General features: G+C 51.9%; 2 protein-coding genes across 6 annotated transcripts; one reads left to right on the top strand and one right to left on the bottom strand.

Annotated features, from left to right (window-relative positions):
• Positions 1–313: 313 nt before the first annotated feature.
• E2F4 (E2F transcription factor 4) lies at positions 314–11,017 on the bottom strand. The gene is made up of 10 exons (XM_072636024.1): positions 10,764–11,017; positions 9,101–9,210; positions 8,745–8,906; positions 7,527–7,570; positions 5,560–5,621; positions 5,022–5,304; positions 3,694–3,873; positions 2,281–2,328; positions 1,515–1,559; positions 314–1,384 (listed from the first exon to the last, which is right to left on the bottom strand). The coding sequence occupies exons 1-10, from the start codon at positions 10,902–10,904 to the stop codon at positions 1,269–1,271; spliced, it is 1,191 nt and encodes a 396-aa protein (XP_072492125.1). The 5' UTR covers positions 10,905–11,017; the 3' UTR covers positions 314–1,268.
• Positions 11,018–13,167: 2,150 nt separating this feature from the next.
• EXOC3L1 (exocyst complex component 3 like 1) lies at positions 13,168–20,956 on the top strand. Of its 5 annotated transcripts, none has more exons than XM_072636010.1 (13): positions 13,177–13,395; positions 13,987–14,150; positions 14,365–14,584; positions 15,198–15,819; positions 15,930–16,047; positions 17,464–17,589; positions 17,710–17,810; positions 18,396–18,506; positions 19,553–19,691; positions 19,799–19,921; positions 20,250–20,405; positions 20,532–20,656; positions 20,760–20,956. In XM_072636010.1, the coding sequence occupies exons 1-13, from the start codon at positions 13,350–13,352 to the stop codon at positions 20,950–20,952; spliced, it is 2,244 nt and encodes a 747-aa protein (XP_072492111.1). In that variant the 5' UTR covers positions 13,177–13,349; the 3' UTR covers positions 20,953–20,956. The 5 variants fall into 5 exon arrangements, with proteins under 5 accessions (XP_072492113.1, XP_072492109.1, XP_072492110.1 ...); XM_072636011.1 differs by having other exon boundaries at positions 13,179–13,395; positions 13,990–14,150; XM_072636008.1 differs by having other exon boundaries at positions 13,170–13,395; positions 17,464–17,810.
• The last annotated feature ends 227 nt before the right edge of the window (positions 20,957–21,183 follow it).

The following is a 21,183-nucleotide window of genomic DNA, read 5'->3' as shown; positions in this document are numbered from 1 at the left end:
TTCGGTTAAGGCGGAGGCTCTGAGCCCTTAGCCCCGGGAAGAAATGCGGAGACCACTGGGTCAGCCCTTCACCTTCGAGGTCACAGGTGGAAAGGGGAGCAGCCAGAACTAGAGTCAACCACCTCTAGTAAGGCCAAGTTCCAAGGAGTAAAGTTTGTTTGCGGGGCGGGGGGGACACCCTCCCTCAGCCCTCCCGTTCCCACCACACATCCACCCTCACCGTGGGCACAGCTTTGTGCATTATGGCACGTCAGGAGCCTCCATTTCCCAGGAGGGGACTGCCCTAGGTGCTGAAATGAGGAAAGGGCCGAGGCAGCCTTAGGCATGGTTTTTATTCATTCAGACACTGTACAAATATTACAGGCAATTTCCTTACACTGCAAAAAGTATAAAAATAATCTTTATATAGGAATCTGTTCATTCCTGTAAATCTCTCTAAATCTCTTTCCAAACATTTTCTAACTGGAGGCAAGGGATGGTACATATCATAGCTGAGGCAGGGGTCTCCTCCTTCCAGCCCTGGGCTAGAAAGAGAGCCCTCAGGCTAGGGGCACAGGGATGGGGATCCATCCAGTTTGGGGAATCACTTGGCCTGTCTCGTTAACCTATTATGGAGCAGCAAGTAGGACACATTAGGGAAGGGGAATGTTGTTGGCAAGGGGATGGTCACATTCCTGCTCGATTCACAGAGAATGTGGCTTGGCTTCCCTTCTCCCCTCCACAAGAGTTTGCAGGACTCTACAGACTCCAGGAGAGCCTGGTTCAAACTCAGGAAATTGGTTTGTCTGTTTTGTTTTTCATACTGGGGCTTGTGTCCTCACCCTGGCCCTAGGCTTGGCCTTTTGGACCTTGGGGGGAGGAGCATGGGCAGGAACAGAGGTAGGGGGAGAACCGGGAATAGGGTCTCTTCACTCTGGCATAAGGTCTGGGATGCAAAAGGTGGAGACATGAGGTTTTTGGCCCTAGGAAGGGAGGCACGTGGCAAATGCTTTGGCTACCTGTTGACAGGGGATAAAGATACTGAAGGTGGGGGAGAATTGGCCTGTCTCCCCCATTTTGCAGGGCAGATGGATAAACTGGCCAGTGGAAGGAATAAGAAATCTGACCCTAACTGTGCAACTTGGAAAAGGAGAGGACTGAAGCCTGGTGGCTGGTCAGTCTATATCCAGAGGAATCCTGAGGACACTGGGCATGGCGAGAGAAGGAAAGACCAAAGCAACCCCAAGTCAAACAGTCTTGTCTGCACACGGCCCCAAGGGCAGCTGCAGTCAGAGGTTGAGGACTGGTACATCAAAGAGGTCACAGACGCCTTCGCTTTCGTCCAGGTTGTAGATGTAGTCATGGTCTCCAGGAGGAGGAGAGAGGCGGAGCAGAGGGGCAAACACTGTGGGAAAGAAAGTGGCTCAGTCCCAGCCTCTGCCAGGGGTTTGCCAGCCCAGCCACCTGGGCCAGCAGGCATGGATGCTCTTAGATGACTGGCCAGAGCCCTGCCCCACCCCTGCCAAGCTACCCACCTTCTGAGGACATCAACTCCTCCAGCAGCCCGGAATTCATGCATTCTGGAAGGGGAAAAGGCTGTTTGGTATACACTCCTGCTACCACTTCTCAAGTCATTGGGAGCAGCAGGAACCGAAGCCACAGAGGAGCAGGGAGAGGGGTGATTGGATTGGGGAGGCTCTGGAAACATGGGTTGATACAGGGATTCCTGTCCACAGGCCTCTGACCCACAGATTACCCACCTGGTTCCTATTCTGTTAGCCAAATGACTGGGAAGCCCAACTTCTCCCTAGGCCGACAAGCTATGCTTAGGGAGTAAGCATAAGGAGGAAAGTCTGGGCCCAGGCCTCCAGATCAAGGCGGCAGCTCTGGCAATCTTTCCTGGGCCAGGGTTAGTCTGCTGCCCTTTCTGTGGCTGGAGGTTTCCTCAGTCTTAATGAACTGTCTTGCCCACCTCATAGATGCTAGAGCACCTGAGAGAGATCTTCCCATCCTAGTCTTGAAAGGTTAGCCCCAGAGGGCCAGAGAATCATAGACTTACAGCTCAAAAAGACCTTAACTTCCTCATTTTACAGATGAAGAAACTTGAGGCCAAGATTCAATGACCGGACTAGGGTCACAAAGCTATCGAGTGTCTGAGGCAGGATTTAAAGCCAAGTGCACCACTCCACCCACTTCACCATTCAGTCTCAGCAGGAGAGGTAGAAAGGGCAAGGCAGCATTCCAAGAGGGGGACAAAGAGAGCACAGGGAGAATGGTGAAGAGTCTCAGTGGCGCCCCTACCTCTTGTTGGATCAAACATTTCCGACAGCTCTTTGGGGAGTTCCAGTACTGAAATAAAAACAAGAATCAAGGCCTTCACACCCACATCCAACCAAGCCCTTGCATCTTGCTATCACCAAGTGACCTGCCGCTTCTGTTCCACCCCTTCCAGACCATCAGGAGGACAAGACACTGCCATTTCTCCTGCTTCCCCCAAGCAGGCAACTGCTGCTGTCTCAAAACCACCTCCAAGAAACAGATATCCAAGGGCCCATATCAATTCAAGGCTGACCATGCTGGGCAAGCTGACCCTGGTTCCAGTCCTGCCCAGCTTTTTCTCATTTCTTTCTCTAGGGATTTTGGCTCACCAGAGAAGCTGGAAAATGAAGACCCAGAGCAGGGGAACCCAAAAGAATCCTGAGTCCTCTCTATTCTCAATGCATCTGCCCCAGTGCAGACACAGACACAAACATAGACATGCTCACTCTCTGCCCCTGCACATTTTCTCACAGTTTCCCATGTCTGGAATGTCTTCCATGTCTATCCCCATTCCTGCCAAATTCCTCCCATCCTTTCCACCCAATTCCAACATCACCACCTCCAGGAAGTCTTCTGGGATACTTGGTTAGGCTCTCCCATAGTACTTTTGTCCTGCACCTGACAGATGTGGTGCTTCATCCCCACCCTGAGGCAGGGGTTGTGTCTAATATAGCCTCATCATATCCCCTGAATGCAGGGTTCAACACATGGTAATGGTCTGAATAAAGATTTGTTAGAGGCCTGGAGTCAAGTGGTTCTGAGTCTGTACTAACTCACTGGACCACCCTGAGCAAGTCACCAAACCTGCTTCCTCATCTATAAAATGGGAAGGCAAGCCTATCTCCTCCATCGACATTACTGGGGTGCTAGGAGAATTAAAGGAGGAAGTGAATGTGAAGAGTGTTACCCAGTATGGGTCATGACTATGGTTGGCCTGTAGTCACCAGGGGGTCTATCTTCCAGTCTGAGGCTCCACTTCTGGGACTATGACCACAAGTGACACACAGAAGGCCCCAAATGCCAGGAAGAACAGCACCTTTCTAGAACTTTTGGAAAAGCCTCACTTGTTGCCTGTACCATCAGGAGAAAGGGTTTTTGTGGGAGCCTACGCTCCCTTCTTTGTAAGTCTGAGTCCTCAGAGTGAAGACCAAAGGAAGACAAGATTTATATACGAACAAGGACAGTGATAAGGGCATCAGGCAATCTGGGTTCTAGTTTTAGTTCTGCTATACTTTAGTCACTTCACTCTACGGGCCTCAGTTTCCTCTTCTGTAAAATGAAAAGAGTGGACTCGATCATCTCTAATGTCTTCCAGTTCTCCCATCTTTCACTAGGAGAAGGAGAGAAGTGGGAGGCACCGCCCCATCCCTTCTACCCAGCTAAGCAAACACTCACTGCCTGTAGGATCTGGCTTGATTGGCTCAAAAGAGGTAGAAGGGTTAGGCAAGATGGAGCTGCTGTCCAAGGACGCTGAGGACTGGAGTGGCCGGGTGTCGAGGGCAGCAGCGGATGCAGGGCTGAGGGTACCGAGGACGCTGGCATCCTTGTTGTCTGTTCCAGGGCCACCGTTGCTTCCTGTAACCACAGCCCCCAATCCCCCCCACAGGAGATTAGGCCATAGGGTAACACATCCTCAAAGCAAGGAACCCCCAAGTTTTCCCCACCAGGCTGAGTCAGTCCCTGTCCCCCAAAAATAGAGGCCTCTCTACTGCAAAGCCTAGGCAAACTGGGCAAGTGAGAATCTAGGAAGGAGTGAAGTCTCAGGCAGTTTGGGGTCACTGGTAAGCACCAGAAAGAGAGTGGCCCTGGAAGCCCTTCCATTACTGGTAACAATTTCCAGAACAAGAGGAGTATTAAGGTCTTTAAAAACTAAACAGTGGACTGAATCTTAATATGAATATTAAGAACATAAGTATAAAGGGCTGCATTGGGGTTCCCAGGATCACCTGTACCAGTAACAATTCCCCCTGGGAGGGTGTTGATAAGAGCCTTAAGCAGTAATCCCTGAGTGTTCGTGGAGAGGGTCCTGAGCTCAGGGCTGGCACCGAACTAGGAAGGGCAGCTAGGATGAGCCAATTTGGCCACAGAAAGGCAGCCAGTGCTGAGGGACCTTGAAACTTGGCCAGTGGAGGATGATCTGGAGGACCTGAGGGTCTTTCCTAGCTTAGAAAAGAGAGCACATGATTCCCATCTTGGCATATCTGCACAACTGTTCAAGAAGGGCCAGGCTTATTTGACGTGCTGGAATCAGCAGGGTCAGAGCGCAGGACATTTAGAAGGAAGAACTTCTAACCCTCGGAGACTGCCCAGAGGACAATGGGACACATCCCAGCGCCCAGGGAGCTGGAGAGTAGTTCTTAACCAGGACTGTGAATTTGTTGTTGGTGATGCCTTTTTAAAATATTCTGCCAACATGTAACTGGGGCAAAAAATAAAATATATTCTGAAAAAAAATTTGCTAACTGGATTTCAGTTTAAGTGTTAGCTTCAACAGGTTACCTATATATTTTATTTTACGCTCTAAAATCATCATCCTGATACAAGGCCTATGAACCTTCCTAGCCTGCCTCCACAAGGATCCAGGACACACACAAAAAGGCTGCCATTGAGAATTCTGCTGAGGTTGTGTGCCTGATGCAAACAGAAGCTCCCTATTTCCTGTGAGCTGACCTTTCACCAGTCTGACCCAGCACAGACTCCTCCCTCACTTTAGTCCCTCTCACCTGGGCTGGCTGCTGGTTGCCCAACTGCACTCTGGTCCTGGGTGCTGGTCGGAGTGGAAGGACGGGGGCTGCTGGGTATTGAGGTCTCCTGGTGCTGAGAGGGTGCTAGCCTTGGTTGTGGGGAGGAAGGAATGGCTGCCTGGCACTGAAGGAGATCCTCAGGCGGAGGCACAGGGACCACCACAGGGGGAGAGCTCCATGCATCCTTGTTCACCAGCAGCACGTCGATGGGGCCACTGGTGCTCCTCAAGTGGATCTGATACTTCTTCTGCCCATTCAGGCCCTAGGGAGCCACAGAACTTGGCTCAGAGCTGACAGCAAGGGCGATGGAGAGAGGAGAGGCTCTGCCTCATGGGCTCCAAGCTCAAGGACCCCCATTCAGCCAGTCCCCAGTACCACACTCCCTCTGCCATGTGCCAGACTTTGGTTCTCCACACATGCCCTCCCTGCTCCACCCACCCCACTGCTAACTTATCAGCCTCAGCAGCTGGTGCTCTCCAAGGCCTAGGCCCTCCTCCTCTCCCCAATATGCACCCACCTCAGGGACTGGCACTTCCAGGCTGGTACCTGATGGGGCCCGAATGGCCAACAGAGTGTCCCCTGGAACACAGATAGCAAATTTTAGGTTGAGAGCAGGACCACTTCTGCAAAGGCTGAGGGCAGAGCCACAATAGGGAGGATAGGGGTTTTGAACACTCCACTCCCACCTCACCCCACCAAAATTAGTTCTGGCTCCTTCAGGGGACATCTCAGTTTCTTTAGGAAAAGGCTCCCCAGAATGAAGAGCAAGAAGAGAGGCCTCCCCAGTAAGGCACACAACAGAGAGGTGGTTTTTGTGAATTCCTGGTGCTATTTTCCAAAAGTTCCCTCCTGGGTATAAACTTTCACTGTATATTGCCTGGAACTGAAAATTCAGGTCCCTTTGGTCTGTGGAGAAATGACCTGTCCCCCATCCAGAGACCCAACCCGTCTAGAGCAAGGCAAAGTTGAACCATACACACCAATACCTAAGACAGCTGTCCATCACCACTGGCAGAACACAACGGTCCATTCAAACCCTGTCTTAGCCTCTCCAGTCCCCAGGACGTAGCCAGGGATAACCATACAATAAAATTCAGGCCCAGTAGGATCAGGCCACACCAAGTCAGAGGGTCAACAGTCTCTCCAAATACACTTCCCAAGTCTGCAGAGAAAGCACCTCTGCACAGGAGACTACAAGAGCTAAAGATGGCAAAGGGGATGAAATCACACTGAGAAGAAATAATAGGGAAGCAGTAAGAGAATCAGTCAGTCTCAGTTGGCCCCTGGGCTGAGAACAGCTTCCTTATCAAATACTTTAACATGCCGCCCTCCAAGCAGAAGTGTCACAGTCACAGCCACAGCCAAGGTCAAGGTCCAATCCCTGGGCCCCAAACCACCCAAGGCCAAACTGAGCCCAGGGGACAGGATTCTACTTTCTCTTTCCCATCTGTCTCACCATCCATCCAATTTGTCCAGACTAAGATATAGCCAACCTCCATGACAGCCAGCAAAGTATTAATGAAAACAATCAATTGAGACTTCAGAGGCCTGGTTTAAAATCCTGTGCCTGCCATTAAACTGAAATGTGACCTTAGGCAAATCACTCCCTTTGCTACAGAAATGAGCTAGGTGTTGCCATGGAGTCAGGTATATGTGAGCTCAAATCTGGCCTCAGACACTCACTAGCTATGTGACCCTGGGCAAGTCACTTCATCTCTGTCTGCCTCAGTTTCCTCCTAGTGTTGTTGTAAGGATAAAATGAGATACTTGATAGCTATTATGACTAAAATTGGACTTCACTTTATCTTCTACAAAACAAGGAGGTAAGGCTAGATAACTTCCCCTCCAGTGTCAGAATTTAACACCCCTTCTGGCTCTATGTCCCACAAGAACTGAAGGGGAGCCATACAAGTGTTCCCACCATGTAACCTTAACTATGAATGAGAAGACTCTACTAGCAACAACCTCCATCCTACAGACACTCCTCCTTGGTCACCCATTACTTGGCTGGCACTCACAGTAACACCAGGCTCTGTGGGAACAATGAATTCTCTCAGGAGGGTCCAGCCCCCATCACAATACCTACCCTGCTCAAAGGTATATCTTCATGGACAGCTGGCTGGAAGGTAGGACATGAGGTGTCCAAAGGATGGGATCCCTCAAGACCAACCTCCCAGTTCCGTCCCCTAGGGAGAACAAAGAGGAACCTTCCTGAGCCAAGAGTGGCAGCCCCACCCCTAGTCAGAGCCCTGCCACCTCTGCCAGATCACCACATTCTGAACTGCAAACCACAAAGTTGCTGCAGCTGCCAGGAGGTCAGTTCTCTGATGTGCCACCACATTAGTGACACTTTTCCCTTGAAATCTTCCACACCTGCTTGGGTGAATGGGGGGCGGGGGCAGGGGGAAGGAATTGTTGAGAAAGGTGACACTCAACCATCAGGGTTTGCTCACTCACCCACTTACTGCCCAAGGGGCTACTCACCCGTGAAACATTTGCAGATATCCTCATGAGTCACATATGCTAAGGTGCCAGAAGTTAAGGAGACAAGCTGTAAAGTCTGCTCGGGGTAAGACTATGAAGACAGGTTAGAGAAAACATTTATTCTCTCCTCCCAGCTCTGGAACTCCACATGGTACTGAAAGAAGGGGAAGCTCAGAGATTCTGCTGCTACAGAACCAAGTCCAAAGAAAGGGCAGCTCAGTGGAGCCCTGCTCCAAAGCAAAGACGACAGCTCCTTACTGGAGGCCTTTGCCTCCAATTCAATCCAGACATGTGACAAGCACAAGAATGAATGTAGGGTTCAGGCCATCTCTCAATGCCTACATGGTAGAGTCCCCAAGAAAATACTGATAAATTTAATCTGAGTGGAAAGAGGCACAATGATGAGAAGCCATCAGAAAGAGCCTCAGGTCAGGAAGGTAGGCTGTCAAATTAGACCAATGGCACAGGGAATGCAACACACTCCAAGGGAATGACAGGAAAGGGACTGGTTCTGGGACCAGCACTTGAGAGCTAGTGCCAGCCATGACTGAGGGATTCCTAACGCATGATGTGGTAGAAAGCACATGGTCCTGGAGTCAGGAGCCCTCGTTTTTAATCCCAGCTAAAACTTTTAAGTCAATTCTCTGCTCTGGAGCTCAGTTTCTTAATGAGTAAAATAGAGATAATGCTTTTTTACTACCTTCCTCACCGAATTGTAGGAAAAATATTTTACATCTGTATTTATACCCCAGAAAACAGGATCCATTAGTATTAGCATTATTACTATAGTTTACGTTCTTTTTTTAAAAACTATTCTGCTGCCTTCTATCTTTCTTCACCAACACCCCAAACCCTTCAGGGTGCGGCCTGACTGTATCTCTCCACGACTAGAACCAGCTCTTGCCTTGCCTTGCCCAGCCTAGATGGTTGTCTTCCTAATCTGTGGGCCTAGCAGCTCTGACACCATTGATCTAGCTGGGAATCACACTTTGGACACTTACAGTTTACTGCTTTGACCAAAGGGGCTCAACTCTTGAGCTTCAGAATTTTCCCCTTTGTTAAATGTAGATGATTCTTATACTACCAACCACACAGGACTGTTTTAAGAAAAGTGCTCTGTAAACCCTGAAGAGCAGCCATTAAATCTGAGCCAGGATAATGAATGTGGGGAAGAGGAGACAGAAGGAAAAGAGGAAGAGGGAGGTCCTGGAAGGATATCAGTTGTTCTGCACATCTTCAGTGACATTCCGGATGCTCTGCTGCACCCACACCTTGTGCTGGTCCAGCTCCTGCTCCCGCTGTTGAAGCTCCTCAATTTCAGCCTTCAATTCGATGAGCTTGTCTGCTATTTCCCTTGTGTTACAGCCAGGTCCCACACCCCTATGTACAGTCCCCAAGTGGGGAGAGGGGAGTGAGATGGTACCTACCTCCCCAGGGTACCTGCCCCTAGCGTAGACATCCATCCAGGGTCCAACACTCCATGAAGGAACCCTCTTCCTCCCACCTGTCTCACTCAATGAGGCTCCTCAGTCTCTCATGAGAATCTCTCCTGCCCTGCCTTCCCCAGTACTCACTTCCACTGGATACTGTTCTTAGACTTCTTTTCAATCAGCCCAATTCCTTCCAGGACATTCGTGATGTCATAAATTCTCCGCTTCTGCCGAACAGCCAAGGTATCTGCTGCCTATTGGAGGAAGAAAAGAGAGATGCTTCAATTTGTCCCCACGGTTTAAGCCAACACCAACTCCAACAGACTTCAGCAGGGCAGGCTCAGTGCAGCCCAGAGCCACACATGACATCTTAGGAAGTTAACTTTGGTCTCCAAACTCCTCCTTACTTCTGATGTCTCTCTGTACCTGTGGTTTGCCCTACTCTCTCCTATGGGCCTGAAACACCTTCCCCTGCCAGGCATGGTACAGTTCTCTTGCCCCGTGCTCCAAAATCCAGGTTTGTTCCAGCTTGCTTCTCTTCTAGAGACCCAGCAAAAGAAGGGCATCTCCGCAGATGGTCTCGCCCAGACCTCCCTCCTTCACCTGCCTTTTGCACTTTGCAGGGGTTCCTCCTCTCTCCATGCTGGTCATTGCTCCCCCCCCCCCCCCAGTCTTCAGTTCTCCCTTGTCTTGTTCAGATCTCCTCCATTCATGCTCTGATCTGACTCCCTCATCTCTTCCTCCAGCTGTTCCTAGGCTGTTGGTCCAATTTCCACCTTTCAGGATTCCCCCAAGACCCTCGTCTCTTGGACCTCCCTCCTCTCTTAGCAAGGATTTATGAAGCCCTGTACTAAGAAAAAGCAAAAAACAGTCCCTGCCCTCAAAGGACACGCAAATCACTACATAGGAACAAGCTACGAACTTGACAAACTGGAGACGATGAGCGGAGGGAAGGCATTAAGGTGGATCGGGAAAAGCTTTTTGTGCAAGGTGGGATTTTGGCTGAGACTTGAAAGATGAGAGGTGGCGACGAGGAGAACTTGCTTCCAATGACTCTGGGAGCCGCTCACCTGGGTACCCGCTGTGCATCCCCGGCCCTCGCTTCTCCCCCCTGGTGCATCCCCGGCCCTCGCTTCTCCCCCGTGTCCGGCCCCGGCCCTCGCTTCTCCCCCTTGTGCAGCTCCGGCCCTCGCTTCTCCCCCTGGTGCATCCCCGGCCCTCGCTTCTCCCCCGTGTCCGGCCCCGGCCCTCGCTTCTCCCCCTTGTGCAGCTCCGGCCCTCGCTTCTCCCCCTGGTGCATCCCCGGCCCTCGCTTCTCCCCCGTGTCCGGCCCCGGCCCTCGCTTCTCCCCCTTGTGCAGCTCCGGCCCTCGCTTCTCCCCCTGGTGCATCCCCGGCCCTCGCTTCTCCCCCGTGTCCGGCCCCGGCCCTCGCTTCTCCCCCTTGTGCAGCTCCGGCCCTCGCTTCTCCCCCTGGTGCATCCCCGGCCCTCGCTTCTCCCCCGTGTCCGGCCCCGGCCCTCGCTTCTCCCCCTGGTGCATCCCCGGCCCTCGCTTCTCCCCCGTGTCCGGCCCCGGCCCTCGCTTCTCCCCCTGGTGCATCCCCGGCCCTCGCTTCTCCCCCGTGTCCGGCCCCGGCCCTCGCTTCTCCCCCGTGTCCGGCCCCGGCCCTCGCTTCTCCCCTGTGTCCGGCCCCGGCCCTCGCTTCTCCCCCTTGTGCAGCTCCGGCCCTCGCTTCTCCCCCGTGTCCGGCCCCGGCCCTCGCTTCTCCCCAGGGTCCCCCACTTCGGAGCCGGGCCGGGTCCGCACCAGTTTCAGGTCGAGGACTCCGTCCTTGGCCTCCTGCAGCAGCGACACAAACTTGGTCGTGAGCAGCCCCAGGCTCTTCTCGTGCCGGCTCGGGGTCCCGGGAGGCGGCGGCGGGGGCGCCTGCGGCCCGGACTCCGCCATGGCAGCCTGCCTCCCTAAGCCCAGGCCAGGCCGGCGCCCGCCGCCTGCCGCCGCCACTTCCGCTTCCGCTCGCCAGTGCCCGGCCGGCAGCCCCCTCAACACTTCCGCTCTGCACTTCCGTTTGAGCCCAGCTCTAGGCCTGCGCGTGCGCGCGTGCGCCCCTGCCGGTAGGCCTCCTAGCGTCTGGCGCCACCAGGGACCGTGTGCGATTCCCTTTCTCCCGGAGAGTCGCAGAATTCCAGGGGTCGTAGGAAAAAGCCCAGCCCTCACGGAGGGCGAAAACAACCCAGACTCGTCAACTACCAGATCTGGCGAGAAACTCCTGGGCATCGGGTCAGACCGCCTGAGTCACGGGCGGGGTGGGCAGAAGGCAGTTAAATGATGCAGTAGACTGGAGGCAGCAGGGGCTCTGTCAGTCAGTCGAGCAGCACTGATTAAGCACCTACTGTTTCCAGCACCGTGCCACCAAGACCTGAGTTCAAACGCAGCCTCCGTCCCTTACCACCCTTGTAACCCTACACGAGTCGCTTTACCTCGGCCTGCCTCAGTTTCCTAAGGTGTAAAATGGATATTATAACAATAGCATCTGCCTCCCAAGGTTGTTGTGAGAAAATTAAATATGGTTTGTAAAGTGCTTTGCAACTCACCATGTAAGTGCTAGCTGGTGTCATGCTTTTTTCCAGCTCCTAGAAAGTTTCCACTTACCTGTGGCTCCCACAACCACCTCTCTCCTACACCATCCCCCCGGGGCAGCTAGGTGGTGCAGTGGGTAGAGCACCAGTGCAGGAGTCAGGAGGACCTGAGTTCCAATCTCAACTCCAACATTTGACACTCACTGGCTGTGTGACCTTGGGCAAGTCACTTCACCCCCATTGCCTCATCCTGGGTCACCTCCAGTCTTATGGCTGGTAACCTGCACAGCCCTCCCTCACTCAAAACAAAGTCAAGTGCAAGTCATGATGGCATGGTCTTCTTTGGTAACAAAGGACAAACACACACAGCCATCATCTCTGAGGGCCACGGTGGATATCCTTAATGAAATGTTTGTTGACCCCTGCCCTAGTCCCTGGGATCTCTCTGGCTACCCTCCTCTCAGTCCACATTCCAATTCTGCGGTCCCAGACCTCTCACCATATTCACAGGTCCTGCTGCCCAAGTCTGCTTGCTGGGGGCTGGCCATGATGCCATGCTCCCGCCAGTCAAGATTCACACCCTTCCACTTATATGGCACATGTCTTGTATATACATTTAGGAATATGCATTAGAAAGTAAGGTACCTGAGGGCAGGGACCTGATTTTTTTTTTCCCCTTTCTTTGTTTCTCAAGTGATTAGCACCATGCTTGGCACAGAGTTAAGTACTTAATAAATGCTGGTTGACCCACATCCTGCTGGAGAGAAGAATATACTGGCACTCCATATGGAGGTAAAGATCAGCTATCCTCCTTCTATGCTGAGGTAGAAAAGGGTTCTTGGGGCATCTCTGCAGCTGGGTAAAGAGGCACTCCCCTTAGCCCTGGCTGAGGCATCTATACAGTCTGACCCATGCCCATAACAGGCCACTTCTCATGTTCTGTTCCACTAAATTTATCCAAACTTACCTGTCATGATACCCACCACCTGCTGCTGGATGACTCCACCCTGCCTTCTCTGAGATCTCTCCCCAACAGGGGCAGAGGCATAATCATCCCTAAGATCTTTTGCAATGGAAACCACAAGCAGGGAGAGAAAGGATTCACATACCAGAGAGGGATGGAGACAGAAGTGTTATCTGTCCCCTCTCCTCCCTTTCTCTTCTAGTTCCTGGCTATTTCCTATACCCCTGACTCCCACTAAGCCCCAGGAGGAAAACATAAGGAAGTAAAGAAGGTGGAGAATGGAAAGCATAAATCTACTGGGATCCATTGGGAAGGGAAGAGGTGGGTGCCCTAGGGCATAGAGTTGGGGGGGGGGCGGTCAGAAAGCCAGACTTTGATGAACACTGGAGGGCGCTAAGGGGCTAGGATGCTGCCACTTCCCTGGAGGGGGCATAGGCTGTAGGGTGTAGCTGTAGTATACACAAGCAATACCCTCAGCCCTTGCCCTATGATGCGGTTACCCAGGCTAGGGCTGGTACTCAGCGCTCTTCCCACCTCTCTTGTCTATCTAGACATTAGGGATCATACACAGGGCATTTCCCACAAGCTCCAGTGCCCACCCCTTCACCTTCAGTCCCTCCTCCACCCCCATCCCCCCAACACACACTCCTCCCTCCCATATCCTGAGTAGGCTGGGCAGGAACCGTGCTGCCCCAGAGGAGCCTGCCTGGAGAAGAATACGCTTTGGCTTTTAAGCTCAGCTGAGCCAAGCTTCCATAATCAAGCTTGAACCATCTCCCAACCCCCCAACAGCTAGGCTCAATTCCAATATCAGGCCTAGCACCCCACACACCCTTCCTTTACTAAGCCATGGGCATGGATACGGAGGAGGAGCAGGAATTTGGAGCCCCCCAAGGTAATGAGCCGATCCCCCTGGGGGTCACTCTGGGATGAATGAGTGGATGGATGGGTGGAGGAATGGATGGATGACCTCTGAGAGAAGTTCTGAACATCTGGAGACAGCCTTGGTGGGGAAGAGAGTGTGTGTAGTGGGGATGTTTTCCCAGGCATGGGCAATCAGCCACTTACCACCCAATAGAGGTAGCAAAGCAGAGTGGAAAGAGGATGGAGAACCTAGGTTTTTGTAGGCCATGCCATTTACTAGCTGTGTGATCTTAGACAAGCAACTTACATGACCTCTTGGGGCCTCAGTTTCTCATCTGTAAAATGAGGGGTTGAACTTAATGACTTTTCAGCCCTAAATACTGTGATACTTTGATATGGACCACATTGCAGTCCATAACAATATGGCATTTAGTGCATTTATAAAGTACCACTAAACCCGACCCCCACCTCAGCATTTGGGCAAACTTGGAGTGTTAGAAGAGGCAGACTGACCAGGTCAGGGCCCCAGATCCAGTGACTTCCTGTTAGGGACAAGGGATGGGAAACAGCTGTGGCTGAAGCCTCTTCCTGCCTCCCCCCACCCCACCCCTATCCACCTAAGCAGACTCTGAGTGGCCAGAACTAGAGAAGGCTGAAAGGTTGGCCAGAGGGGCAGCCCTGAAATGGGCCTCAGGCGTCTTCTACAGTCCCAAGCAGCTGACCAGGCTGGACCAATACCGAAGCCGAGAAGCCCAGAGAATGTGCTCCATCGAATCCCGAATCAAGGTGGGGCCAGGGAGAAGCTTGAATTTGGGGTCCCTAAAAGTCATCATCCATCCCTAGTCCCAGTCATTCCCATTCTGTCCTAGGCTCTCCCTTCCCTAATTCTGTCAAACGACCGTGCCCCACCCATATCAGATCATGCTCAGAGGGACCTTCTCTGCCCCCTCCATTGCAGGGTGCCATCTACCACTGACCTCTCCAAGCTCTCTCCCCACAGTCAACTGTACAGTCTTACTTGGAGAGTGTGCAGACAGGCCTTCAGCAACTAGGCCTGGCACTGAAAGAGGTCCAGGAGGCTGGGGAGGCCCTGGTTGGGGCCCAGGAGGCACTCTCGAAACAGGCTGAAGTTGCCCACACCCTGGGGCCTCTCCGGGAGCTGGCCAATCAGCATAGACAGCTGCAGGCGGTGACACTCCTACTGCCCCAACTCTTGGCAGGTGAGGTCCCATAATGTTCCTGGGTTTCATCAGGGGTAGGGACGAAGAGGCTCACCTTCGAGCTCACCTGATTCAATGCAGAAAAGAAAATGGAGACCCAGAGAACTTAAGTGATAGTGCAGCTAGGATTCAAACCCAAATCTTCTGACCTCAAATCCAGTGTTCTTTCTACTGGCCCATGTTGCCCTTGAGCACCAACCTTGGTCAGGCCACTTACCCCTTACCCAGTCGGTCAGTTTTCCAGACTGAACCAATGAGGGAGCTTGGGGAAAAGAAGTCTGTACTTTTCTAATGTATGACTGATCCACAAAGTGATCATGTAAATCAGCTACAAAGTCTGAAGAACCCTAAGGTTCTTTGAGGTTTGGTTTTGTTTCCTTGTTTTTTTTATTATTTTAAATTTCATTTTATGTTATTTTCATTTTCACATGGGGGTTTAATAAATGTTTGCAAGACTGAATTTCACCAGTAAGAAAACTGAGGCGCAGAGAAACGAAGTGACGTAAATATCCTGAAGTCACATAGCTAGTTCAGGACAGGTCTGAAGAAGTCCTGATGTCCAGCCCATTTCAGGACTGCTTCCTAACCTCCTGCTTCCTACTTCTCTCCTCAGTACCTGAGGCAGTGGCCAGAACCCAGGCCCTGATCAAAGGCAATCGATTCCTGGAGGCCTATGGGGTCCTACGGCAGCTGGAGCAGTTAAGGGATGAGGTGTTAGACCCACTTGGGAGACCTGAGCTATCCCTCTTTGAAGGTTTGACACCTCTCGGGGAGGAGCTGGGCCTAGCCATGGGGAAGGTGGTGGGTTCAGCTCGGCAGCTGGCACGAGATGATCCAGCCCTGCTAGTAGCTGCAGTTCGAGTGGCTGAGTTTGAGGAGGAAAGGGATATTCAGCTCCAGTCATCATCCCCTGGGCGCCCCCGAGCCTGGCGCCAGTGCTGCCTTGGGGCCCTTCGGAAGGCCCTTGAGGAAGCCTACTTTGAGGGACCAGCCCCTGGCCCTCCAGGTCTGGCAGGACACCTGGCTACTCTTCAAGAAGCTCTGCCTGCTGAACTGGCCCTGGCAGAGGCCCTGGTGGCTCCCTGCTGCCCTGGAGATTACAGAGTGGTGAAGCTGTGGGCCCACACCTTGCACCAGGGCCTCTGCCAGCACCTGCAGCAGCTTCTGGACCATGAGGACCTGGGCACCCAGGACATCTTCACACTGTTGCACTGGGCCCTGCATATTTACCCAGGGTCAGTGCCAGGCCAAGGGTGGAGAGGGTGGGCAGGACAAGCAGAGGGAGGCTGAGGAGCTGAGAGTGAAGGCAATATCTCATAGCTATGAATCCTTTGATTTCCCTTAGCCCTGAGATGATGGGTCATCCTGACCTCAATCCTGAGGCTGACATCTCTGAGCTAGAACCTTTACTGTCCCCGGAGGCTGTGGAACAACTAGAGAGAACATACACGGAAAAACTCAAGGTGAGGGTGGAAAGAAATAGGACCCCCAGGCAAGAAAGAGATTCACAGACTCTATGCCAGGTGGCACATACTTGTTCCTCTAACCCCAGGACTTGCTGTTTCTAAATGTTTCCTTGGCTTTCTTTGAGGGCTAGTAAAATGTTTTGGAAAAATGCAACCCCTGTCTTTTAGAAAAGATGCGGAGGCAATACCGCTAGGTTTGGTAATGAGAAGAAACTACAGAAAAGGCCACATGCTAGTGTTTTTGAAAGCAGCATGATGAAGTGGAAAGATCACAGGCCTTTGAGTCCAGAAACCTGAGTCAGAATCCTAGTCTTTGGCTATCACTACCTGTGTGACCTTAGACAAGTTGATTCCCCTCTTTGAGCTTCAGTTTTCTCATCTTTAAAATGAGAATGATTACACTTGCCTTACATACCTCCCAGGTTTGTTGTGAGGAAAGGGTTTTGTAAATGATAAAGTATTATAAAATATGTTTTATTAGGTAAGGGCAGAATAAAGGGAGTAAGAGGAAAGATGAGGGAAAATCCTAGCTGGATACATTTTCTATTGTACTTTTAGCTTGGTGTAGTTGAAAGATCTGGAGTCTGAGTTCAAATCCTATCTGCTTCTTAGTATTTGTGTGACATTTAGTTTTGAGAAGGCTGGTCTAGATGACCTTCCAGCTCTGAATGCTGGCCATGATCCAAAAACAGACTCACAGGATCTAGCCATTAGAAGGGACCCTTACAGTCATCTAGTTCAGAGATATCAAACAGGTACCCTGGGTAACTTGCATGCCATGATACACCCAAGTACATTGGGAAACACAGGAAAATGTCATTGGGAAATACTTTAACAAAATCAATAGTAGTTTTATCTTGCAGTATTCAATGTCAAAATGCCACCACAGGCATACTTCTGTCTGGTTTGAATGGCCCCCATTTTTATTTGAGTTGTACACCATTGATGAATCCAATCTTTCCCGGAGGAGGAATCGTGTGGACAACATTATGTCCAGGTGGTCAGTCTGCCTCTGCTTGAAGACCTCCCATGAGAGGGAACCCCTCTGGGAGAGCTCATTGCACTTTGGGAGAGCTCACCTTGCTAGGATGCGCTAATCCTTAGGAAGCTGGGTTGGTCTCTTCTAGAAATATTGTTTTCTCACAGAGGGTATATGTGGAGGGGAGGTGAGGACCATGTATGTATATACTCTGCATCCTCTTTGCTATGCTTCTTCCAATTTACTATGCTTCTTATGTCTTTTTGTTTTTTTAGGGGGAGGGAATTGGGATTAAGTGACTTGCCCAGGGTCATACAACTAATGTGTCTGAGGTGGATTAGAACTCAGTTCCTCCTGACTCCACTGTGCCACCTACCTGCCTCCCTATGTCTTTTCTCTGTTCCTGTGTCTCCCCCCACCCATCCCTGCCCCAGATCAGCATAGCCAAGTGGCTGCAGAAGGCCCTGGATGGAGAGGTGGCTGAATGGTTCCGAGAACAGGAGCCTGATGTTGGCCCTGAAGGCTTCTATTATTCTTCCCTGCCTGCTGTTGTTCTGCAGGTGTGTGTGTTGGAGGAGGGGGGGAAGGGGGAACAGAACTGCTTGAGGTGGGGAGAGATATCAAGTATCTGTGCTAGGAGGTGCCAGCTAACAATGTGCCCTGGCCCTTCCCACCCCCAGATCCTAGATGAGAATATCCGAGTGACCGCTGTGATCAGCTCTTCTTTGCAGGAGAGAGTACATGGCATGGCCCTGAGGGAGCTGGGTACCTTCCTGAGGAGGTCTGTGCCCCCCCCCCCCAAAGTGACAGACACCATGTGTACCATTGCCCTGACTGCTGGTAGAGAATCCCATAGGCATTTCCATCACAGGAAGTTGTTAAGAGTGAGGGCACTCTGAAGCAGAGGCAGCTGAGCTTCGAGCAAAGCAGGTGGTGTGCCCCAGTAGGTAGAGTACTTACTGCCTCTGCACCTAGGTCAAGTCTAACCTCTGATGCTTACTACCTATGTGACTTGAGGAAAGTCATTTAAATCTCCCTGGATCTGTCTCCTTATTTATAAAATGAAGGGGCTAGGCAGACTAGATGGCCTTTAAGGTCTCTTCCAAAATGATGCAAGAAGGCCCCTATTCTTGTTTAGAGTACAGTGTCCCCTATTGGGTAGTAGTGGGGTAAAAAGTGGGAAAGAGGGCTCAGTCCAGGTATAGTGATGAGTCTCTGGCACAGAAGGTGGTACTAGTGGTTGGTCTTTCCTGGCCCTGGCTCCCCTGCTCCTTGTTCTCTCCCAGCCCTACTGTCCCCAGAGTTTGGCTAGTTTCTAGCGGAGGCCATGCTGCTCATCCTGCTTACCCATTCTTCCTCACCACAGCCTTATTGAGGCACTGGAACGTTTCTCCCAAGAACACCTGAGGAATGCATTTAGGCCACGTCACTACGTGCCATACCTGCTGGCCTCTCTCAATCACTATGCTGCCCTAAGGTACTCATTGCAAAGAGAGATGGAGGGGCTTTGGGAAACCGCCACCAGGGAATGTGCTGAGGCCTTGGGACTCAGGACAAGAGATGACTCAGGCATCTTTAAGGTTGTAACCTTCTATATAAGTAAGTGGTAACTGAGCTTAATTCAATTCAATTCAGCACATGTAGTTTACATTAAGTACCTACTATGTGTTAGATTCTAGGCTACCAAGACAAAAAAGGTCTTTACCCTCAGGAGACTTTCATTCTACTGGGGGTGGGGGTTGGGGAGGAGATAGGTTCTGTAGGGGCTATTTACTATAAAATCTCTTCAAGAAGGCTTCAGTTTCAAAGATATCTCTGTTGTTGTGGTAAAAGCACTGGATTTTGGATTTGGGGACCTTGAGTTCAAATTCCATTCAGCTACTGATTAGCTGTGTGATCTTGGGAAAATCATGTCACTTCCCAGGTCTTGTGTCCTCATTTTTGAAATGAGGGGTTTGGATTAAAGTTAGTTCTAGCTCCAAACTCCACAACCCTTTTCATCTGGGGGAGGGTCTGTTTACTCTCAGTTTATTCTGGGATTGAACTATAAAGTATATTTCTTCTCACAACACTGTGAGCAAATATTATCATATTCATTTTGCAAATGAGGAAAGAGATGGGTTGGAAAGGCTCTCTGAGAACATTCCATACAACAAACCTTTAAGAAGCACCCCTTGTCACTATACTAGGTGATAGAAAGATGATACATAGGAAAAAATATTGCTATTTGATCTCTCTTCAAGAAGCATACATTCTAATGAGGAATCAATATGTACACAGAGAAGTAAATTCAAAATATATGCAAACTAATTGGGAAAAATTCAAGCTCTATTGTTATGTATGGGGAACCTGAGTCTGTAAGTTGTGAACTGACTTGCTCAAAGACATACACACAGAGGTCATGCAGAGTTAGTGGGAGAGTTAGAATTTAAATTCCATTATGTCAGGCTGAGTAAGGATGAATGGTCCCCAAATGCAGCCTCTTTCCCACCTTCTTTGTCTCTGCCCTCTCCCACCATGCAGTTCTTCAGTCTCCCTCTTGAAGCCCACCGGGATGTCCACCACCACCACTGGAGTCTCGGCTGCCATCGATGCAGCCCTTGGAGACTTAAAGAAGAAGATTTGCAGACTGATCATGGATGCTCTGCTGGAGGAGCTACAGGTCCATATCTCAATCATCCCTGCTCCCGACCCCATTAGGGCTCGAGAAGGGGCACAGGACTGGGGGAGGAGGCAGAAGACACTTAACTTTGCCTCCTCTGCTCTTAGCCCCTGTTCGTGGCTCTGCCCTCTCGCCAGTGGCTATCCAGCCTAGTGATGCTGGACAATGTGTGTGAGAAAACAGCCAGCTTCTGTTCACAATTCTCCAGAGTCCAGAGTCCCATGGCTCAGGTGTGACATATTAGCTACTTGATCTCTTGAGCGAATGATGAACCTATTCGAACCTCACTTTTCCCATTTGTAAAATGAGGACTAGAGTCTCTCTAAGGTTCCTTTCAGGTCTAAATTCTGTCCCTGATTTCATGCCATCCAAACCCAGGCCCTCCGATTCTTTTCCCCTCATTTTCTTCCTCACATTCGCATGCGGGGTGTGTGTGTGTGCGCGCGCGTGTGTGTGTGACCGCAGGGCAGGGTTGGATTGAATTAGAGCCACAAGGGGATGGAGGGACAGCGGTTCCTTCCAACCTGAATATCCATCCCTTCCTCTGGGGACTCAAAGATGCTGCTGGCTGAGAGCGAGCGAGCCGTGGTGCTGGAGTATCTTCGGGGCTTAATGCAAGGCAAGCTTGTGTGCCGGAACTCGACGGAGAGGATCCAGGCGTCGGAGCGAATGTTGCAGGACTCAGCCCAGCTCAGGGAGCTCTTCCTTAGCTTGGTGAGAGATGAAGGCCGCTTAGGGTCGCAAGGTCGGAGTTAGGGATGCCCCAGGCTCCCTCCTTGGGGTCTCGGGCTCCCCGCTGATTCCCGGGCCACAGCTGACTGTGCCCATCACTCTTTCCAGGAGCTGGAGGAGAACGCGCAGACCGGGGCGGTCCTGAGTGCCCTGCAGGAGCTGTTCCGCCTCCAGGATCCAGCGCTGCTCAGCCTCGAGGTGTCCAGCTTCTTACACAAATTCCCCGACGTGAGGTACAGGGAGGTTGGCTTGCCCAGTCCTCGAAGGGGTAGGGGAGGGCCGTCCTCATGGGGAAGGAGCGACTAGACCCATCCCCAACTCCCCATCTGTGCCCAGCGAGGAGCATATCGGGGTGCTCCTGGACGTGCGAGGGGACGTGTCCCGCGAGCAGCGCCAGGTCGTCTTGGAGACCATGCAGGCCAACCCTCCTCCTTCGCCGCCGCCCGACGGCCACCGCCCGCTCTTCAGCCTCGTGCCGGTGCCCTCGCCTCCGCAGGCCTTCTGCTTTCCCGCAGGCTCCTGCTCCTGAGTGGGAGGCGGAGGCGGATACCCCTCAATACATGCCCACGGTCGCCGCTCCCGAGTCTGCGGGTGGGAGGGAGCCGAACAGCTCCTCCAGCCCCCTCCTTGCTCAGCCCCCGCCGAAAATGCGCCCGCAGCGTGAGGGGGCGAGTCCGGATGGGGGCGGGGCTCCTGGGGCGGGGTTAGCCATCATCTAGGGTGGAGAGACGGCACTAACCACGGCATGAGGGCGGGGCCA

The sequence above is a fragment of the Notamacropus eugenii genome, chromosome 1 (genome assembly GCF_028372415.1).
Source record: "Notamacropus eugenii isolate mMacEug1 chromosome 1, mMacEug1.pri_v2, whole genome shotgun sequence".
In the NCBI taxonomy this organism is placed as follows: domain Eukaryota; kingdom Metazoa; phylum Chordata; class Mammalia; order Diprotodontia; family Macropodidae; genus Notamacropus; species Notamacropus eugenii.
Note: the sequence above shows the minus strand (reverse complement) of the source record. Positions and strands in the feature narration are given on the sequence as shown.